This window comes from Polyodon spathula, chromosome 9 (genome assembly GCF_017654505.1).
Source record: "Polyodon spathula isolate WHYD16114869_AA chromosome 9, ASM1765450v1, whole genome shotgun sequence".
In the NCBI taxonomy this organism is placed as follows: Eukaryota; Metazoa; Chordata; class Actinopteri; order Acipenseriformes; family Polyodontidae; genus Polyodon; species Polyodon spathula.
In genome coordinates, this window is record NC_054542.1 from 13,941,005 (window position 1) to 13,963,968 (window position 22,964).

Consider the following 22,964-nt stretch of genomic DNA (forward strand, 5'->3'; position numbering starts at 1 on the left):
TGACAAAAGAAATCTCACAGATGCCTTACATGCCTGTTTGCATTTGCACCACCTCTTAACTTGGTGCTTTCCAATAAAACCTTTTTTTTTTGTTTGTTTTTAAATGGAAACAAATGTACTTTTGTAATATTTAAAAGGTCTTGGTTACTGTATTTTAATAGGTTCTTCTAGTAATGTATTAATTTGTTATATATATATATATATATATATACACACACACACACACACACACACACACACACACACACACACACACACACATATATAATCATTTTCAGATACACATTTTTTCATTTCATTTGGCTTAAATAACATAGACTGTCTTGGTGCTTTTTGATGATTCGTAACATTCTCTGTGTAATCAGTATGATACTCAGTTTTAAACAGCCGTCTGTTTACCTGCAGATAGAATGAGTCTGCAATCTTAATTAAAGTAATAATTTAATAAAAAAAATACTAGGTTTGAAAAACACACACCTGTACATTTCATATGGTGAACCTTTAACCATTATTTCTTATTCTTTCAAAGTTGGAAGAACAGTACTGAAAGGATTGGTGCCCAATGAAGTAGACACCTATAAGGTTTCTGTATCACATTATGTATCATATTTTTCAGGTACCCCTGATTCATGATCTTGAATCTGCAATGCAGCAGTTACTTAGACAGAGAGCATCCCGGCTTGTCCAAAGACGACAGGATGATATTAAAGATGAATCATCGGAATTTGCAAGCCATTCAAGTCAGTCCATCTTGAAGGTTTTTATTTTTTATTGAACAGCCTTGTTTGTTTGTAACCTTTATTAAACAAAGTGCAGTTTTAAGTATGTGCCAAATGTTCCACTGTTATTTCTGATACATGCATATGGTAAGTGAAATCTGGGCTCGAACCCAGTTGGAACTTGACCAACTGCCTTTTATTTTCTTTCTCTTTTTTTAAATGAATATTTGATGAGCATTTATTTTAGTATGGTGGTATATTTGTATTAGAAAACATATATATATATATATATATATATATATATATATATATATAGTATAATATATATATATATATATATATATATATATATATATTTGTATCTGCCTAGAGCTTTTTGCTTAGGTAAGTTATTTTAGATCCTACATTGCTGAACTGAGACAGTAATTATTATTACTGGCTTACAATGCTACTGCATGCTTTCACTTCATTTATTAGGTGCTTCATAAGGTTGTTCAATCCCCACATCTGCTGGCATATTGTGCTGCGCAAGATATATTTCTGCCTATTGGACCTGAATGATAGCATGTTTTTAAATAAAATACTACTTCACAATGCTAAAGAATGGTCATGCAAAATGAGTGTGTAATATTGTCTAGAGTAGTTTTGGTTGTAATCTTTCTTTTTTTCCCCTGCAGTAATTTGATTATATCTGTTTCAGGCAAGGCTCTAATGGCACCAAATCTTGATTCGTTTGGTCGTGACCGTGGTGTTTATCAGGAACATGCAAAACAACGAAGAATTGCAGAAAGAGAAGCTAGAAGGTATAAACATGAATTATTCAGAATCTTGTATCAAAAGCCATTCAAACATTATTTAGGGACCCAGGACTGGACTGGGTTAACTGGTCTTGTATGATTTTTAGCAGTGTGCCTCTTGAGCTTGGAAATGTTTAAGCAGTTTAGGTTCTTTCATTTATGCACACCAAAACCAACTTGGGAACAGTATGTATGTGATGTGAAAAGTGAATCTTACTTATTTTTGTGTGACTTAGGACTCGACGCAGACAGGCAAGAGAACAAAATGGCAAGAGAGCAGAGCACCACGAAGGCCTATCCAGTGATGATGAGGAAACCTCTACAGATATTACAAGCTTCAACTTGGAAAAAGGTATAAACAACAAAATGCTGTTTTAACCCTTTGCAGTCCATTTATTCTGTGCTTATCAGGCACGTCGGGTCTAATTTATTTTTACACACGCTGTTTTAAAGTAATTTTATTCACAGTAAAACAGGTTTAAAAGGCACTGCATATCAAAAGGACACTCAGCACTGCATCTCCATCCTCTCAAAAAGCTTGGCAAATGCCTGATTTTCTTTGAGCACTGGAAGCATCTGTCTTGTTTGTTTATGTCTGTGGTGAAGGGACTGTGCGTGTTGCTCAGATCCACCTCAGTTTTTTTTTTTTTTTTTTTTCTGGATAAAAAACGACTAGGGACCTGTGTGTGACACGTTTTTGATGATGTCGGACAGGATCATAAGGAAAAATTGTAGGAACAGATAGTGTTACATTTGATTTTTTTCCCTCTGATGTCTACCATTCATCACTGAATTTGATTTTTCAGATCGAATTTTGAAAGAATCAAAAAAAGTTTTTGAGGATGTTTTGGAGGATTTTTGTTCCATTGACAGTATTAAATCCCGGTTTGAAGTATGGAGGAAGATGTATTTAAAATGTTACCAGGATGCCTACATTGGTCTGTGCCTCTCCAAACTGTTCAACCCTCTGGTACGATTGCAGCTCATCCCTTGGAATCCTTTAATGGTAAGCAAATGTTGGTTTGTTTGTTTGTTTTTTTTTGCAACCTATTTAGTCTTTGGTTACCATATAGCAATTATAAATAACTTGCTTTATCAAACTGCCCAATTTTCCAAAATGTCTTTTAAAAAATGAAAAAGAAATAATTCGAAGCAGAAGAGTAACTTAAACTCCATTTATTGCCAATAGGCAGAATGCCCTGACTTTGAGTACATGCTGTGGTTTGAGTCCTTGCTTTTCTATGGCTGTGAAGAGGAAAAAGAGACACAAAAAGGCGATGTAGACATTCTTCTTCTACCAGCTATAGTTGAAAGGGTAATTGTACCCAAACTTGCAGGTGAGCTTTTAAGATTTTTTTTATGTAATTTAACCCTTAGCGTTCCATTTGTTGAGTGCTTGTCAGGCGCATCAGGTCCAATTTATTTTCACATGTGCTGTTTATTTTACATGCTTTTTTCAGGGTAAAACAGGTTTTAAAGGTACTGCATAGCAAAAGGACACTCTGTACTGTATCTCCAGCCAAGCTCCACCTCTTGTTCACTGTATTTTTCACATATCTCTTCATAGTCATGCATATTGATAAATCCTCTCTTGATCGCTCGTTTTATCACCAAACTCCTCAATAATGCGATCCAAGTCATTATTTTATTACTATAACATCTCAAAAAGCTCTTCAAATATCTGATATTCTTTGAGCGCTGGAAATGTGGAAGCAGCTATCTGGTTTGTTTAGGTCCGTGTTCTCTCTGTGGTGCAGGGGCCATGTGTATTGCTCAGATCCGCTCCCCCCCCCTTTTTTTTTTTTTTGGCTTCTCTTGGCCATTGAAAGTTTTTCTCTGCTTTTTCCAGAGAAAAAAAGACTAGAGACCTGTGCTTGAAGTTTTTTTTAATGATATCAGACTGGAAACTGAAAATTGTAATTGTAGGACAGCAAAGGGGTTAAGCATTCCTTTAAGGGGAGCTTGTTGAGTTTGTTAGGTTGTTGTCACTGAAACCTTTTACTTTGATCTGTGACCTATGATATGACTTTTTGTATTCTAGATGATAAAGACCTAATGTTTGGAGATATTGGCTGCGTTCTGGATCACTTTTGTGGAGACTTTGTAATTTAGTTTTTCAATTGGTTTATTATTATAGTTTATTAGTCTGTAAGAGAACACGTTGCTTGTTTCCTTGAGGAATGTTCTCTTAACCAGAAACAATTGTATATATTAAATGCACTTAAACATAAACTTTCATGACAAAGTGAAAGTGTCTTTTATACAGGGTTTTATTCTTTATTTCCCAATTAAACTTGTTAAGTCACCAGCATTTTTTTTTTTTTTTTTTTTAAATTATAAGTAAATCTGATGTAAACATTTATCTTAAATGCTTTCTTGTATAAATGGTCATTTTTTTCGAGCACCGAAAGCTTAATCATAATTATTCTATCAAGGAACTTCAACACAGTGGGATAAAATTAGGTTAGAAAATACAGCTTTATTATTTTAAATGCAAAGACATTTCAGTCAGTATAGTCAATCGATTGTTAACAATTGTTTGACGTTACAACTGCATAGAGACAGTGGTGGCGTTTGTCATGCAGATTTTTGCAGATCTTTGCAGCCGAACGTTCAACATGGCTAGCTGCATGATCTCACACACTGCTCAGTGAGCTGGCTGCACAGATCTTGCAGCTGATCCTGCAGCATTTAAAAGTAGTTGCGTGAGCTCGGCTGCAGCTGCAAACTAAAGAGATGATCTTAATTAGAGTTAACCTGACACTGGTTTGCTATTTCTTGAAATAATGAACAAATGTACATTGTTAACTTTGCATCACAATGGTAATACACATGCAAATTATTATATAAAAGTGATTTTACACATTAAAAAATGTACTTCCATAGATATTTTGTAAATGTCAGAATAAAAAAAAAAGGTTGATTAGTACTTACTTGGGACCACCCCTTATATATCATAGGTAATATACATATATAATTATATATATAATATATATATATATATATAAATATCCATAGATATATATATATATATATAATATATATTTAAAATTTTTAAAAACCTGTCCAAAATAGCTGAAAGAATCTTTATTGCATTTGTCTTGTCTGCGATCTGCAAAAGCAACTCTGTTAATGTTTACTACAATGGCACACGGGAAGAGTTCAAGGGTTGTATAGGAAGGTGCAGCAAGCGAGTCGTTCTGCTCACTGCTGCAGATGACGCTGGACAGACTAAAGTGTCACCAGAATACTTTGAGTCATTGTCTTAATGTTTGGTACACAGCTGTAGTCTTTTGATTTTCTTACCTACATACCATTACCAATGCACTTGTATTAAATGTTGTATTATTTTTAAACTAGACACAGCCTTGATGAATGCTTGACTGGCCCTTCATGCAGATGGACTGTAGGCTACTTGTTCATTTTTATATCTTTGCACGTCAATTTTTTTTTCACTTCACCCCAGCTGTGTTTTATTTTGTTATTTTTACCCACTATACAGTATCTCAATGTTGGCACTTGTCAGATGCATTAGATGCACTAAGAAAACAAGATAAAGTAGGATAACAACTATACCCCATAAAGTCTTACATCATAATTAGAGCCCTGTGTTTTTAGAAAATACAAAATAGCACGAAATAAAATGAAATGCTACATCTAAATGCAAATATACAGTAAAATGAAAAATCATTGTAAATCAAACAAAAATCAAATAGTTATATTTTTTAATTTGGTGGTTTATACAAAAAACACTTAAGTAAATACAGTGCTGAGAAAAAGTTTGTGAACCCTTTAGGATTTTCACATATTTCAAACCTAAAATGTTATTAGATCTTAATCTAAGTCCTAATAATAGATAAAGATAACCTGATTAAACAAATGACACAAAAACATGATACTTTTTCAACATTTGTTTATCCACAAATGATTCAATACCCATGTGTGAAAAAGTATGTGAACCTTTAGATTCAGTAACTGGTGGCACCCTGTTGAGCAGCAATGACTTCAAAAAGCTTTTCCTGTTTCTCACATTGGTTTTGAGGAATTTTGGCCCATTCCTCCTTACAGAACTGCTTCAACTCGATGACATTTGAGGGCTTCCTTGCATGGACAGCTCGCTTCAGGTCCTGCCACAACATTTCGATGGGGTTTAGGTCCGGACTTTCTAAAACGCAGAATTTCTTCTTCTGCAGCTATTCTTTTGTAGATCTGCTTGTATGTTTAGGATCATTGTCTTGCTGCATGACCCACTTTCTGTTCAGCTTCATCTCATGGACGGGTGGCTTGACATTCTCCTCTTGAATCTTCTGATACAGTGCAGAATTCATGGTTGTGTCAATGATGGCAAGTCGTCCAGGTCCTGAGGCAGCAAAGCAGCCCCAAACTATCACACTCCCACCACCATGTTTGAGATGAGGTTCTTCTGTTCCAACACAGTGTTTGGTTTTTGCCAAACATAACATTTCTCATTGAGGCCAAAAAGTTCTACCTTTGGCTTGTCTGTCTATAGAACATTATTCCTGAAGTCTTGTGGATCATTTATGTGCTCTTTGGCAAACTTAAGATGGGCAGCAATGGTCTTTTTAGAGAGCAGTGGTTTCCTCCTTGCTATCCTTCTATGAATACCACTCTTGTTCAGTCATTTTCTGGTAGTTGAGTCATGAACACTCACATTAGCCAAGGCGAGAGTGGCCTACAGATCCTTGGATATTACTCTTGGATTCTTTGTGACTTCCTTGATGATTTTCCGGTTTGTTCTTGGAGAGATTTTGGTAGGACGACCGCTCCGGAGTAGAGTGACTGAGAGTGGTCTTGAACTTTCTCCATTTGTAGACATTTCTGACAGTGGATTGGTGGAGCCCCAAATCCTTAGAAATAGTTTTGTAACCCTTTCTAGACTGATGAGCAACAATAACTGTTTTTCTGAGGTCTTCAGAGATTTCTTTTGATCGTGGCATGACATGTTTCCACACACCTGTATGATGAAGACCACTCACAAAGTTTCTGATCTTTATATAGGGTGGGGCCTCCCAAACTCACCCCTGAAGATCTACCTAATTATTTAAACACCTGATTCTAATTATCCCCTTAATTGAGCTGATAAAACCAGGGGTTCACTTACTTTTTCACATACCCTGAATCTTAATTACTCATTGTCTGTCTAATTCTTACATCATTTTATTGCAAAAGACATATAATTGGTTAATATAAACCCTATTGGATATTTAAGAAAAGATTCAAGAAGGCTATCCTGGTAAAACTAGGGAGTTTCCATAATTATCATTGTGGTTCATAAACTTTTTCTTGGCACTTGCAGTTGAGGTTGTCAAGCTTCAGCCATTACCATAGACACGGTCTGAAAGGAAACAAGCTCTGACTAGCACTTGCGCAGATGTATAATTTGAAGCGAGTCATTTGAGAATTAATTGTTATGGAAGAGAAGAAGTTTGTTTCTAAAAGTCCTAAACTGCACATAACCAATTAAACAACAAAGAATTTGAGCATGAGGGGATGTAAGCATCTGACAGTGACAACATTTACAACTGACGGCTGGAATGGGAGTCAGAGATACCGTCGTTAAGCATTAGTGGTTTATTCCTTTTAGGAAAATATGGATGTTTGCTTATGTTTTGTATTAGTATGCTAATTCTTTGTTTTATTTCAAGTGATTCAAACTTTGCATCACTTGAAATAAAATGCTGTTTTGGTTTTGAATTATTTTAACCCCAAGCTCGTTGTATACTGTTTCAGTGTAATGGGATTGAAATAACAAGTCGTATCATTTCATTTTTTAATGGGTAGATTGCTGTATGTGCAATTGTGACAGCCCCACAATAGTAGGACAGTGTACATATATATTTATTTATCTTATTGTATTCTTATAGAGGGCATGGGCAGTAATTACTGTAAATAGGCAGTTAATGAAAGAGTAGGGGACTATACGTTACCATTACTGCCTCTAATGAGAAATTATGGTAACTAAACTATTTTTTCTGTGCGAGGTCTGTTTGTCAGAATGCATAAAGTGGATAATGTTAAAAAAAATATATGTAGTTAAAACATGATGCAGACTATACTATTATTGATATACATCTGTTTGAGTTGTTTTATTAATGTGTATCTGTAATAACTAAATAAAACTACATTTGTGAAAAATAAAATGAAGAATTTAAAAAAATAACAATTTCACAGGGCTCTAATCATAATGGTAGTTACTGTTAGAATAGGTCATTATTCCACCAAAGCAAGATGAAAATTGACTACAGCTGTTTGTTCAGTTCCGTCATTTCCTTATACTAGTCCACAAATGGAGTCGTCTCTTTTTTTTTTTTTTCTTTTTTAATACTAGTATTGGCAGACCAGGCATGGGATCCTTTATCTTCCAGTCAGACTACACAGCTGGTGTCCTTCGTGCAGAGACTGATCAGAGGATACCCCTCCGTTCTGAATGGGGAAAACAGAAACACACAGGTATTGGTGTGCTTTGTTTGTTTTTTTTTACTTTGCAATGGCACAATATTTTTTTTAATTTAATTTTTTTTTTTTCAGCAGTTTCAGAGGGGAAATGCAGCTGTGAAGTTGCTGTCCTATACTTAAAGTTGTATTGTTAGTGACACCTACAGTAACGTAGTGGTGTTTAAACAATTGTCACCTGTTTCTTTTTTTTTTTCACCCTTTTGAGGCCTTTATTCTGTAGTTGTGGATGTGCATAGTTTTGCACTTCTCTTAAATTGCTTCTCTCAAATATCAACACACTAACTGTGATAATTCTTAGGAGCTCTTTAACAGAAATCCATGTAATAAGTGTAATAAGAGGTGTCATCACAGTTCTAAGTTTTGTCTTGAAGATAATGCCATAATGTCACTCTCTGACTCATCCTGCACACTAAATGGTTACATAATGAAAACATTGTTTTACTATATGATCTATAATATCTGAATGATTGCCTATGCTTCGCTTGTTTTATGCAGTATATTGTTCAGTATGCAAACCTTCATTGTTTGTTAGTCAAATGCTAAAATCTTTGTTCATATATTTAATGTGAATAATATGCATAGTAATAACCATTAACATAAAAATATCCTTTTTGAGTTTGAAAAATTCTTAATTTCCCATTCAAATGAAGCACTATTACCCAAAGCAAATCTAAAGTATTGCCTCATTATTTCAACACAGCAGACCTATAAAGAGGTTTATAAAAATAACTCCACTCAGCACACCAGCTCACTGTTCCTAAATCATAAAAAACGAATGTTAGACACTGAAACTGTATAGGGTTGTCTTTGCAAGTTAGTACTGAAAGACTTAGTATATCCCAGTGAAATTGTGGATCATTTTTCAGGAGCTGTTGAAAACAATAGTAATGCGGACGAGAAGAACATTGGATAATGATGTTTTCATGCCGCTGTATCCCAAAAAGTAAGTTTAAGTCATTCTAAAAAAAAAAAAATATATATATATATATATATTTTTTTTTTTATAGACAGACACACACACTGTGGAACTATTTAGTTGCAATTTACAGCCTGTAGGATTTATATTGGATTATGTAAATCTGAGTGATGTCTGATTGTATATAAAAACATTTATTCTAGAATGCTTTAGTATTCTGTGTTTAAGACGCCAACCATTCTTTTTTCCTCTCTACTTTCAGTGTCTTGGAAAACAAGAATTCTGGACCTTATTTATTTTTCCAAAGGCAATTTTGGTCCTCTGTTAAGGTGAGTACAGTGGGTTCCACGGAAAATGTCCCCAGTATCACGGAAGACACGGTACCTGATAACGCAGTGCACTCTGGTTTACCAGTCGGTTACCATGCCCTAATTTACCATGAGTTCAGATGTTTTGTAATAAGTAACTTTGTAGATTGTGGAATCTCAATCAACAACAGGACAGCTGATTGCAAGTTGTGTGCCGCTACAATTTCACGTGGAGGTGTCACTTCTAGATCACAATACAACAAATGTAATACATCACCTCAGAGTGCAGCACTGTGCTGAACAGGATCATTAGTGTAAAGAAATGGAAAGAAATCAGGGGGTGAACAATCTCAGACAAAGCAGCTGACTTTAGCCCAAGCACTAAACCGTTCAAAGCAGTTTGATCGTGAAGTTCCTAGGGCAAAAGAGATAACTAAACGTTTAATAGAATTTAAAGCTCTGCATGGTCAGCCGTTGTAGAAGACGTCTCATTGAGTGTCTGGAGCCTCGTTTCAATGTGCCCAGCTGAAAGTAGCCTAGACATCCAAGACTGTGCTGCCGGAACTGTACAATGCTCCTTTAAAGTGATGATGCATCAGCTTTAAACTTAGACGGATGTTTGTAACTCCAATGTTTTGTCATATTTTGCAATGCTGCATGGGTCAGTGGATTGACATGAATTACAATTTACAAAAGGCAGTACTCCAGGCCCAGGAGTTTAGTGGCTCCCACACAGTGGAGGCCATTTCAGGGGCCTTTGACAAGATATTGGAAAATTTCAGTGGACCACAATTCATGTGATTTGTCAGAGATAAAGGAAGAAAGGCCATGCTGGACTCTGGTTTGCCAAGTTTACCTTGTGTAGCACATACCAGATGTAACTTTTTCAATACCCAGCAAAATCCTGATCTTGATGAATGAAGAATACCCCCCAAAAAACTTTCAGGGTATCTACATAAGTCAAATAGCTAAACATAAACACTGAAAAGCAGAAGCCCTATGTACATATAATAGAAAAAGCTCATTAGTTTAGCATTGGATGAACTTATCTATATACTTACTACTCTACACTGCAAGTATTAAATTACAGTTTGACAGCTTCCAAATATAAAGTGACTATGTAATAAATGAGAATTTATCACGTAGCTTGGATAAACCCAGAGTGTGTAGCATCCCACTCAGAGGGTGGGCCTTACATTCGCATACCACACACTACCCCATGTAGGGTGACCAGATACCAAGAGTGAAAAATCGGGACGTTTTCAGTTGGTGAGAGGAGGAAAGAAACCTTGTGAAGTACTGCACAATGCAAGAGAAGCACTACATATCTTTATTCTGTAGATAGGCATTTTTATACCTTCGCCTTCCTGTGTGCATTGCACTTAGGCAAAAACAAAAACTTATAGAAGTATAATTTTAAAAAAAAATACTACAAAGCAATTAACTTTCTTCTTTACTGTTCAGATGACAGTGATGCTTTAATCAGTGCGTCTGTCCTGCTTTTCTGTGACCTGCTGTACTGTACGTAGCAGGTGGGACAGGCAGTGCTGCATTGCTTTGATTTAGGTTGTTAAAGTCTAGTTTTCGGCATTGGACGTAAAATACCAAAAATGGACGACAAAGCAAAACAAGCAGATCGTGACTAATAGAAAATACGATCAATCGCTAGAACTTCAGAATCCCACATTAAACAAAAGGCTACTACAGGCTGCTGAACAGAACGTAAAACAAACAACAGCTTTCAGAAAACAAACTGGAAAGTCAGCGCACACCAAGTATTTCTGTATTGGTTGTAGCTTAGTTTAATTCGGCACTACAGGTACAATCAAGCACAGCTACCTCGGGGTTCAAACAACCTGCCGTTTACTTTTTAAAAGCAGTTAGAATTTTAGACCCGAATAGGCAAGTTTTTTTTGTTTTGACTCGGCAGTGATAAAATAAATTCTTGGATGGGAAAAATACCATGACAGCGAAAGTGCCGCATATATGGACTTTAATAAAGAATGCCAGATACTTTTGGGTAACCGAGTTTTGGGACTGTTTCTAATAGATGTCCACATCTATGTAACTTGGCAAAGCTTTGCCTTACATTTCCAACCAATTCAGTGGATGCAGACGTGTAGTCTCAATGTATGGGCAAGTCCACACCAGACAGAGAATGTTGGCTGCAACTGTTGAGAGATGTTGCATGCTTGCCTTTTAACAAGTGACAGCACTCTGTTTTAGTAAGGAAGCAAGTACCACTATTTTTAGGCTTTTATAGTGCTCTGAATTATTTGGTGTATTTTAATGTTTAAACAGTTCTGCGAAATGTCAGTGAAAGCCTAATTATAATCCTGATTTGGATGACTTGACCATGAGCTTATGATTGAATCCGTTTGTTTTGTCCTCCACTGCATTCTGTCTTTTTTGCTTTTTAGTGACAGGCTTATCAACACCAGCCGTTATGTGACTTTGCCAGTAAAACCTGACACATAGGCGCATGCACCAAGAAAAACACATGATGCATACCACATCTGACTGCAGGTTAACATGATTGGCTAGCCGCATAGATGCAATGCAAAAATTAATTTCACATTTTACGCCTGGGTTTTCAATGTTTATTCAAAAAATTGGGTAAGTGGCGCCCTGACAGTGCCTTGATTGGGAATTTTGTATATGTATATTTCGCTGGACTATCTCGCACTGCAACAGCATACTCTACATGCGGGACAAAAACCCTAATATCAGGGCGATCCCAATTTTGTCAGACGCCTGGTCACCCTAACCCAATTTATTATTATTATTATTATTATTATTATTATTATTAATAATAATAATACTAATAATAATAATAATAAGTGTTCCAGGAACAATATTTGAATAGCATTTGTTTGGGCAGATATTGTTTTTTTCACATAGAATTAGATAATTTTTTGTTTTGCAAATAATTGTCAATGAAATATATTTCATTAAAAAAAAAAAAAAAAAAAAGTTCGTTAATACAGTGCTCACACGACACTCCTACAGGGAGAAACTAATCTACAGCAGAAATAATACTGTTAAGGAACAACAGTATACATATACATTCTATGGGGGGAGGGGGGGGGGGGCATTCGGAAAACTCTCTGGTGCACTCTGCTGGAAAGTGCTGGTTTTACACTTCAAGCTGTACAGTAACTGGTATGTTTGACGTGCCTCGAGATACCGCAAGTTTACCGTGGTAAACTGCACCAGGTAACTACAGACAAGTAAGCCTGACTTCTATTATATGCAAACTTATGGAAACTATAATAAGATCCAAAATGGAAAATTACCTATATGGTAACAGGGTCCTGGGAGACAGTCAACATGGTTTTAGGAAAGGGAGATCGTGTCTAACTAACTTGCTTGATTTTTTTGAGGATGCAACATCGATAATGGATAATTGCAAAGCATATGACATGGTTTATTTAGATTTCCAGAAAGCTTTTGACAAAGTCCTGCATAAAAGATTAATTCTCAAACTGAACGCAGTTGGGATTCAAGGAAACACATGTACATGGATTAGTGAGTGGTTAACATGTAGAAAACAGAAAGTACTGATTAGAGGAGAAACCTCAGAATGGAGTGTGGTAACCAGTGGAGTACCACAGGGATCAGTATTAGGTCCTCTGCTATTTCTAATCTACATTAATGATTTAGATTCTGGTATAGTAAGCAAACTTGTTAAATTTGCAGACGACACAAAAGTAGGAGGAGTGGCAAACACTGTTGTAGCAGCAAAGGTCATTCAAAATGATCTAGACAAAATTCAGAACTGGGCAGACACATGGCAAATGACATTTAATAGAGAAAAGTGTAAGATACTGCACATAGGAAATAAAAATGTGCGTTATAAATATCATATGGGAGATACTGAAATTGGAGAAGGAATCTATGAAAAAGACCTAGGAGTTTTGGTTGACTCAGAAATGTCTTCATCTAGACAATGTGGGGAAGCTATAAAAAAGGCCAACAAGATGCTCGGATACATTGTGAAAAGTGTTGAATTTAAATCAAGAGAAGTAATGTTAAAACTGTACAATGCATTAGTAAGACCTCATCTTGAATATTGTGTTCAGTTCTGGTCATTTCGCTATAAAAAAAGATATCGCTGCTCTAGAAAGAGTGCAAAGAGCAGCGACCAGAATTATTCCGGGCTCAAAAGGCATGTCATATGCAGACAGGCTAAAAGAATTTGTTCAGTCTTGAACAAAGAAGACTACGCGGCGACCTAATTCAAGCATTCAAAATTCTAAAAGGTGTTGACAGTGTCGACCCAAGGGACTTTTTCAACCTGAAAAAAAAAACAAGGACCAGGGGTCACAAATGGAGATTAGACAAAGGGGCATTCAGAACCGAAAATAGGAGGCACTTTTTTACACAGAGAATTGTGAGGGTCTGGAATCAACTCCCCAGTAATGTTGTTGAAGCTGACACCCTGGGATCCTTCAAGAATCTGCTTGATGAGATTCTGGGATCAATAAGCTACTAACAACCAAACGAAAAAGATAGGCCGAATGGCCTCCTCTCGTTTGTAAACTTTCTTATGTTCTTATGAGCGGAGCTTGTATGAGTCTGCAAATCCGCCACTGAAGACTCTTTGCAAGTTTGATGTAAATTCCCACCTCCCTGAAGAATGGCCTCCTCTTGTTTGTAAACTTTCTTATGTTCACTGATATTCCTTGAGGAGCACAGCTCCACTTCCTAGAGCACATGAGTTTAATTGGTATTCCTTATGGGGCACGGCTTCACTTCCTAGAGCACATGCGTTTCATTGGTATTCCTTATGGAGCACAGCTCCACTTCCTAGAGCATGTGAGTTTCATTGATATTCCTTATGGAGCACAGCTCCACTTCCTAGAGCTTGATATTCCTTATGGAGCACAGCTCCACTTCCTAGAGAGTTTCATTGATATTCCTTATGGAGCACAGCTCCACTTCCTAGAGCACGTGAGTTTCATTGATATTCCTTATGGAGCACAGCTCCACTTCCTAGAGCACGTGAATTTCATTGATATTCCTTATGGAGCACAGCTTCGCTTCCTAGATCATATGAGTTTCATTGGCTCTCTCCGAAGGTTAAGTCATACTTAGCTTTTCATAAAGAGGATCAGAAACAATGACAGTGATACTGAATTTATTTCTTGAACTCTTGTGGGCTGCACAGACCTAGTATTTTCCTTTTTGGTGTTTACGTGAAACTGCAGTAAAGGAATGTAGTGCATATAACTATTACTTTCTGTACTTTTTAAATAAGTACATACATAAAAAACAAAGTGATCCTAATAGTGAATGTTACCTTGGTGGTGAGTGATTGCACTTTGTAAAGAAGAATGTAAAGCATTGTCATTTTTGGCAGTTCTTTATTGTTTGACATTTGTTATTATAATGATTTACTTTGCCCTGTATGTTTTGTTCCGTGATCTTGGTAAATGTTGAAAAGGGGAATTGATTGTTTTGTTTTGGTTTGTTTTATTACAGCTTCTTGGAAATATTCTTCAGTGGCATGGAATACTGTCAAATACATGTCTACGAGAGTTGGCAGTGGACAGCCTGTTGAATCGTTACATTCTCTCAGCGCTGCAAAACTCTGATCCTGGGGAAGATAGCATAACAAAAAGCCAAAGTGTAAGTTATCTGCTGTACAAAGATACTTTCTGTTGAAATTATGAAGATGTTGGGGTTTTAGAGAAGCCTGCATGTTTTTGTGTATTATTGAAATACTTGTGCTGAATGAAACTTCTGCTTGTTTTGTTAATCTTACAGATCTGTGGTCTTGTGTGTTAATTGCTGTTCAGAAAAACAGGGTACGTCCCACGATCCTCGCAGTTTACAGTACTTGAGTTTAGGGCTGGAACAATAGTGTGTTTTTACTATTGATACATCGTTTTCATAAAGACCCGATGCATCGTTTTTTCAGAATGCAAAAAAAACGTGTAAAATAATAAGTACATATATTTTCATCAAATCTAATCACAAAAAGTGAAACATTTCTCCAGATTAACTTAAAACTACACATTTCTAATTATTTATGTTTAGTCAAACTGTCGTGAGGTTCCCAACAAAGTTAATAAAACATGACAGCAGCCGGATTAGAGAAAAAAACACAAGAACACAAGGATTTAACTGTTTACTAGTCCAACGTAACGAAGTCTGTGCTCTCTCCAGAGCTGTATTAACTTGAGTGGTGCTTTTTCTGTATTCAGCATTTATGATTGTTTCTTATTTAAAGCGCTTGTTGCCATCTCACTCTTTAAAATGTGCAACTAGTCTCCTTGCTGCTGCCACGAACGTATGGACTTGTCATACATCCTCCACGCTTTTCTAAATGCAGAGATTTATATTGTACCCTGCACAGCTCACACCTGCCACGCTACCAAAAAGTAACACAGCACGCTCGCTTGAAGGAAGCAAAGACATTGCTCTGCACACAATGGCCGCGTTGTCGTGAACACAAGCAATTACTTTTGTAGCCACTTCAAACTTCACAGCTGTAATTTTTCGTGTCGCTGACACTTTTCACTTGAGTTCCCAGTTTTGCTTAATGTAATGGCAGGTGACTGTTACACTTCTTGTGCCATGCTTGTCCATACATCGGTAGTGATGGACATTGAATTACACTCCTGACTTAAATCTTGTCAAAGCTTTTCCTTTGCATGTTCGTGATCCAGAGTAATGAATTTGGAGATTATCTTTCGACAGGGCATTTCTTAGCCCGGAGCAAGATTCGCAAATCAGGTTTTTAAACGCAGCTCCCTCTGCTATACTAACAGGTCTGAAATCTTCTGTGACAACATCCACTATCAGGCCTGGTATTTCTTTTGCTCCGATGCTTTTTGGATCAATTCTTTCCAAAATAAGATGTCACTGAAGGTGTTGCTTCCTTTTAGTTTTTTACTTGTGTTCCTGCTGTCGTGTTTTGCCACAGAAGCTCATTAAAACTCCACAAACAGCACATTTTTCCTTTCCATTTTGTTTTAAAAAAATAAATAAATAAATAAAAATCTGACAGCATTATTTTAAATTTAAATTAAATCAACAATTTAACAAGCAAAATCTGATCCTGAAAAGCAGCCTACCTCTAGTCTCTTCTATTTAGTTTTTTGTCATGCTTATTACTTTTGAAAACTATTATTATTATAAAACTTATTTAGGAACCAAAGGAAAGGCAAGTAATAAGACTGTAGATTTACATTTTGCCGGTCCTATTAATGGAATGATAGATGTGTTTTTTCCAACAATCGATTGGTTATTTTATCCATTGATGGTTATTCCAACGAATCGATGCATTGTCCCAGCCCTACTTGAGTTACTGTATCTTCAATTGCAGTAGTTCTCCCAGCTAACAATGAGTATAAAATGGAGAAACTATTATACATTACCAGAAATGATGTGGATTGGATATTGCTGTTGGAATTCCCTTCTCATATTTCTTTACATATTATTACAATCTTATCTGTGGACATTGTTAGGTGGGGGGACTAAACTCTCTATTTTTATTTTTAACTTTGCTATGTACAGTGTTTCTATGGGGGGACCTTTTTGTAGCTTTATTCTTATCACACAAAACAGGTATATATTGTACTTGTGGTCATGAGGATAAATCTTATGTACTTTTGCAGGTCATCAATTGTTTTCCAAAACAGTGGTTTACAAATATCAAAGGACAACAAACCATCCCCCAGTTAGAAAACTTTTGCCGGTATCTTAAGCATTTGGCCAGTACGATCTACAGGGTCAGCATTGGGGTTTCAGATGTGGAAAAACGAAATGCAAGGCAAGTATCTACATACAGGGAGAAGATGTTTTTGAGTCTGTGTATTGATTTATATTTATTTTCTGCATTTTGTTTTCTGCTTTCTTTTACCTTTTTAACTATTACATTGTATGTTCCTTTTTTGTTCATCTGTAATTATTCACACAGGCATAGACTGTAAAAACATGCTTTTAGTTTTTGTAGAATGTATTTTGAAAGGGTGGGCTGTTGCAAGATATGTATTTTTTTAATTACGAAATTGGTGTGCAAAGCCAGTTCTTGGCTAAATTCTTTAGTTCACAGCTTGTTAAATGAAAAAAACACGTTGTAAATGTGTGTATTATAAATGCAGATGTGTTTTTTTTTTTTTCCCCAATGTGCATGGAATGTGGTTTTTGAAGCAAATCATAACATACATTCATGTTCTCTCGTAGGGAACATATAAAACAGGTGGTTAAACTTCTGGGAAGTGTTTGTGCTCTGGATCATGTGGTGGCTGTTGCAGGTGAACACGGCATAAAGGACGTGAAGGCTTTACTTGAAGGCAAATAACTTGGAATGGACTCTGAAGCCTTATATCTATACTGTGTATAACTATGTGTATATATGTACAGTAGATCTCTTCAAGCCCTGTTGTATTGTTACATTTAGGAATCATTTGGTGCACTGTTGTGTATAACAAACAGGATTTTTGTAAACTACTGAATTCCAGTTTTCTAAATTCTTTAGGCATGCAGTAATATTCATCCTATCTGTGGAATTACATTTGTATCAACAAACAAAGAAATATAAACCAAGTTATCAAGTCACAGCTTTTTGGGGGAACAGAATAAAGCTTATATTTGAATTTGCTGGTGGTGTAAAAGTTTTATCAGCCTGTTTTAATAAATGTTGCTGTTTGGAAAGATTCTGTTCTCCTAGAGTTATGAATTGTGTACCGTAGCATTTTCTGGTATTTTTAAAAGTTTGGTACTGTGCATCACTTAATAGTCAAAACTCAAACATCTCCTGTATGGAAGACCACCTCACAACATAGGGATCACTTGTGAATGGCCTTTATTTCCCATGTTAAATTACCTGTATACTGTATTAGGGATGCAGCAGTTATGATTTTCCCAAACTGAATTAAAACCTACATAAACTCATTGCACACCTTTGCTGCATATAGATGGTTCATATTAGCATCCATTCATTTTAATATGGTAACATAAATCAAAAGTTAAGACCAGACTTACCCGATTGATCCTGACAGCCCTCAGTAAGTGATAACCTCAGCTTCATACTTAGTGTTCAGATGTTTAGAGCACTTGTGTGCCCTAACATCAACCTTTTGTTAAAACAAAATGCATCCTAAGAAGTGGAAAGCTGAAGTGAGTGGGTGGGTGGGGGTCTGTCGCATTTTGATAAATTACTCTGTGTAGACCTAATATAAATAAGGATTCTAAACTGACCAAAACATGTTTTTGAAGTTCAAACTGCAAGTTTTTTTCTTTCTTTCTTTTGTAGTACATTTTATAATTAAGTTCCTGTCACAGAATTGCCGTTCAGCAGTTTATTCAGCCATTTTTATCTTGTTTAGGAGTGGAGGTGGAGGGCGTTCCTTTAAAAAGGGGCGGGACTGGCAGTGATATGAACGAATCGCATGACGGACTGAGACTATTGCCCAGTGGTGTATGGATGTGAGGGCAATAGTTAAATCTATGTTTGCTCCTATGATGAGGTTTTAACCACTCACAGGCCAGAATTTCCAAACATTGATTGTGTGTGTGTGTGTGTAGGCAGGTTTATAGTGCTTGCTGTGTCAAAGTCTCCACAAGGAAGGAAAGTGACAAAACCTACCTTATGAGGACACAGGCCGAGTCCTTGTAGTGTTTAAACAGATATTGAACAGCCGCCATTGTTTTTTTTTTTTTTTAAAAACAAACTGAAAGTGCCCAAATATTTTGTTTGTTGTTGACTCTCCCCCTTTGTGGAGTTTTGTTTGAATGGAGTCAGGAATAATAAGTACAAATATAGTGAGAGTCAATGGAAAGTCCTCATAAACACTATAAACAAACGTGTGTGTGTGTGTGTGTCTGTCTGTCACTGGAAATGTGAAAAAAAGTCAAGTTATCAAAAGTGCCCAGCCATTTAAAGTGGAGATATCAAAAACACAAGCTGAGTTTCAAGCAACCATTGGGGCAACCTGACCCAGCACAAGCAAATAGGCACAACTGTAAAAATGGGGCCAAGTTTGCCCCAGTTGTTTCTTCTAACTTGTATGAAAAACACAAGCTAAGTTAGAAGAAATAATTGGGGCAAGCACCAAGCAAATATTGTTTGGGGCCCAAGTCAAGATTACAAGAATACAATTTTACCTGCGTCAGTCAAAATTTAAATAGAGTAAGGAGGACAATCTAAACCAGTTCTCTTTTGTCAATACATTTATTGTAATTTCTGTCTTAAAAACTAGCTGTGTAAAAAATAAAAATATGTATTTAACACTAGAACCACTATGTGGGTCATTGTGACCCATTTTGCACTTAATGTTGATTACTCTTCTGTTGTAAGTTTTTGACTTTTCCTAAATATGAATAAAAAATTCTGACAGCGTTTAATAGCCAAAATCGCAAAAATGATAGTTATAAACAGTTCTACCTAGAACCGCCACGTGGGTCAATGGACCCATGCATTAAAATACATGTATTTTTTAATATAATGCAAGATATTCTGTTATTTTTGAAAATGCAGCAAACAAGACACCCCCCCTCCTCCTAGCACACATGTTTTTTTTTTTTCATTTATTTCAAGACTTTGTAGACTGACCACTAACCAAGATCATGCAGCAGTCTCTTGACACAGGGGTGGTACCGACAGACTGGAAAATTGCAAACGTAATACCGATCCACAAAAAGGGAAACAAAACTGAACCAGGTAACTACAGACCAGTAAGCCTGACTTCTATTATATGCAAACTTATGGAAGCTATAATAAGATCCAAAATGGAAAATTACCTATATGGTAACAGGGTACTGGGAGACAGTCAACATGGTTTTAGGAAAGGGAGATCGTGCCTAACTAACTTGCTTGATTTTTTTGAGGGTGCAACATCGATAATGGATAATTGCAAAGCATATGACATGGTTTATTTAGATTTCCAGAAAGCTTTTGACAAAGTCCCGCACAAAAGATTAATTCTCAAACTGAACGCAGTAGGGATTCAAGTACAAACACATGTACATGGATTAGGGAGTGGTTAACATGTAGAAAACAGAAAGTACTGATTAGAGGAAAAACCTCAGAATGGAGTGTGGTAACCAGCGGTGTACCACAGGGATCAGTATTAGGTCCTCTGCTATTCCTAATCTACATTAATGATTTAGATTCTGGTATAGTAAGCAAACTTGTTAAATTTGCAGACGACACAAAAGTAGGAGGAGTGGCAAACACTGTTGCAGCAGCAAAGGTCATTCAAAATGATCTAGACAAGATTCAGAACTGGGCAGACACATGGCAAATGACATTTAATAGAGAAAAGTGTAAGGTACTGCACGCAGGAAATAAAAATATACATTATAAATATCATATGGGAGATATTGAAATTGGAGAAGGAATCTATGAAAAAGACCTAGGAGTTTTTGTTGACTCAGAAATGTCTTCATCTAGACAATGTGGGGAAGCTATAAAAAAGGCTAACAAGATGCTCGGATACATTGTGAAAAGTGTTGAATTTAAATCAAGAGAAGTAATGTTAAAACTGTACAATGCACTAGTAAGACCTCATCTTGAATATTGTGTGCAGTTCTGGTCACCTCGCTATAAAAAAGATATTGCTGCTCTAGAAAGAGTGCAAAGAAGAGCGACCAGAATTATTCCGGGCTTAAAAGGCATGTCATATGCAGACAGGCTAAAAGAATTTAATTTGTTCAGTCTTGAACAAAGAAGACTACGTGGCGACCTAATTCAAGCATTCGAAATTCTAAAAGGTATTGACAGTGTCAACCCAAAGGACTTTTTCAGCCTGAAAAAGAAACAAGGACCAGGGGTCACAAATGGAGATTAGACAAAGGGGCATTCAGAACAGAAAATAGGAGGCACTTTTTTACACAGAGAATTGTGAGGGTCTGGAATCAACTCCCCAATGTTGTTGAAGCTGACACCCTGGGCTTGATCTGCTTGATGAGATTCTGGGATCAATAAGCTACTAACAACCAAACGAGCAAGATGGGCCGAATGGCCTCCTCTCATTTGTAAACTTTCTTATGTTCTTATGTTCTTATGACTGTGAGACAGATTGCTATGATCGTGGATTTGTCAAGATGCCAACTCGGTGAAAACCTACTTGCTTATTTTTCAATGTACCTGGGAGCCAACAATCCTCTGTTTTGTTCCACAAATGTAACTGGGAATATATCAAAAGGAAATATTAACAAAATAAAAGGGCACAAGGGCCAAAGCAAAAGTATGTAAACACAAATAACAAAGCAAAAACTTACAAAATAAAGGTTTCCAGGCTGGGCGATGCCTTTACTGGACCAGAAAATACAAAAAAAAAAAAAAAAAAACAGCAAGCACAACCATCAGTTTGCTTCCTCAGCTCCCTCCTCTCTCTAATGGGAAGCTGAGGCCTCCTCAGGTGTCAGAGTACAATAGACCCAGGCAGGTAGGAGAATTTAGCCCCATCCCTGCCAATCTATACAGGGCAGAGCTCTGCTCTGCCACACACCTCCCCCACGTACAAAGTACGCAGGCCACAATTGGCCAACTCCCCCCCCCCCCCCTTAAACCCAAGCCCTCCCCCCAAGAGTCACATTATGTCCATTGGGTGGGCTGTTTCGGTGGGAAGTGGTGGGCGGAGTTGATGTCGGAGTCCCCAACCCAAAGACCTCCAAAGAAGTGAGGCGAAGCTGTCAGGGGACCTGGACCCTCCAGCAGATGCAGCGCTGACGGGCAGGCAGGAACGGCGGCCCGTCTCCGTCTGGTGGCAGAGATGGGGACGGCGGACCCTCGGCAATAGCAGATGAGGACTGCGACCACTCCGGTAGTGGCAGTTCCAGCTCCTCCAGCGGCAACGGCTGCAGTCCCTCCACCACCAGCAGTGGTGGTTGTGGCCATTCTACCGGCCTCTGAGACAGGGCTGGTACCTTCTGCCGTAAAGGGTCTTGTACACCTCCGCTGGGCTCCTCTTAGCAGCACATGTAGAGGCTGCTGTGGAGCATCAGCCTTCTCCCCTTCTGGATCCCTGGTTCATGACTCCTCCCCTCTGGCCGCAGCAGCTTCTCCTCTCTGGGCTCTGGCAGCGGCAGCTCCTCTCTGCTTGGCTCAGGAAGCGGCGGCTCCTCCCCTCTGGGCTTTGGCAGTGGCAGCTCCTCCTCTCCCTACCTCTGGGAAAGACGCCGGGTGATGTTGTTCCTCCCACTCTTCACACCTCCCCCCATCTCGACACCACAGTGTGTTGATAGCTATGTGGAAGAGGTCTGCCTCGGTGCACCAGCCAGTCCCATATCTCCTGGAACGGTGGTAAAGGTGGTGGTATAGGAGGTAATGGGGTGGCTGCTGATGCCCGGGGTGGGAACTCCTCCTGTGCTTTGCCACACTTATATATATATTTTTTATATTACTTTTTGTTGGAGTAACATTTACGTCAAATATCTAATATGAATGTGTATGGGATGAAGTTAAAACTAAAGTTCTGACCTGAAATTGACCAACACAAGTCTCCATCTGCGACCTCCCCCCCCCCCCCATCAGTGGAAGAGTGTGGCAATAAAGAGATAAAAAAGAAGAAAGGAGAGGACATCACCCTGCAACCCCCTCCCAAATAGTGGAAGGGTGTTAAACAAAGGCATCTGATAAGAGACCAGAACAGAGGGAGGAGGGGAGAAGATCCTGAGTTCAGATCAAAGGAAATACCATTGCATGGTTTGCAGGGAAAGGGTCCGACACTTGAATTTACAACTCATATTTATCACAGGATGTCCCTTCCAACAGAGAGGGGGATGTAAATTG

At 37.5% G+C, this 22,964-nt stretch overlaps 1 protein-coding gene across 2 annotated transcripts in view; it reads left to right on the top strand.

The window, feature by feature from the left end:
- LOC121320418 (PAX3- and PAX7-binding protein 1-like) overlaps nt 1–18,301 on the top strand; it is a 43,506-nt gene extending 25,205 nt beyond the window's left edge. The window contains exons 8-18 of one of the 2 annotated variants that reach the window (XM_041258732.1): nt 617–740; nt 1,420–1,522; nt 1,753–1,868; nt 2,323–2,522; nt 2,706–2,853; nt 7,866–7,987; nt 8,860–8,936; nt 9,172–9,238; nt 14,702–14,848; nt 16,843–16,997; nt 17,411–18,301. In XM_041258732.1, the coding sequence (XP_041114666.1) occupies nt 617–740; nt 1,420–1,522; nt 1,753–1,868; nt 2,323–2,522; nt 2,706–2,853; nt 7,866–7,987; nt 8,860–8,936; nt 9,172–9,238; nt 14,702–14,848; nt 16,843–16,997; nt 17,411–17,528 (1,377 nt within the window). In that variant the 3' untranslated portion in view covers nt 17,529–18,301. The remainder of the gene's footprint in view (nt 1–616; nt 741–1,419; nt 1,523–1,752; nt 1,869–2,322; nt 2,523–2,705; nt 2,854–7,865; nt 7,988–8,859; nt 8,937–9,171; nt 9,239–14,701; nt 14,849–16,842; nt 16,998–17,410) is intronic. The other variant, XM_041258731.1, reaches the window with a different exon arrangement.
- The last annotated feature ends 4,663 nt before the right edge of the window (nt 18,302–22,964 follow it).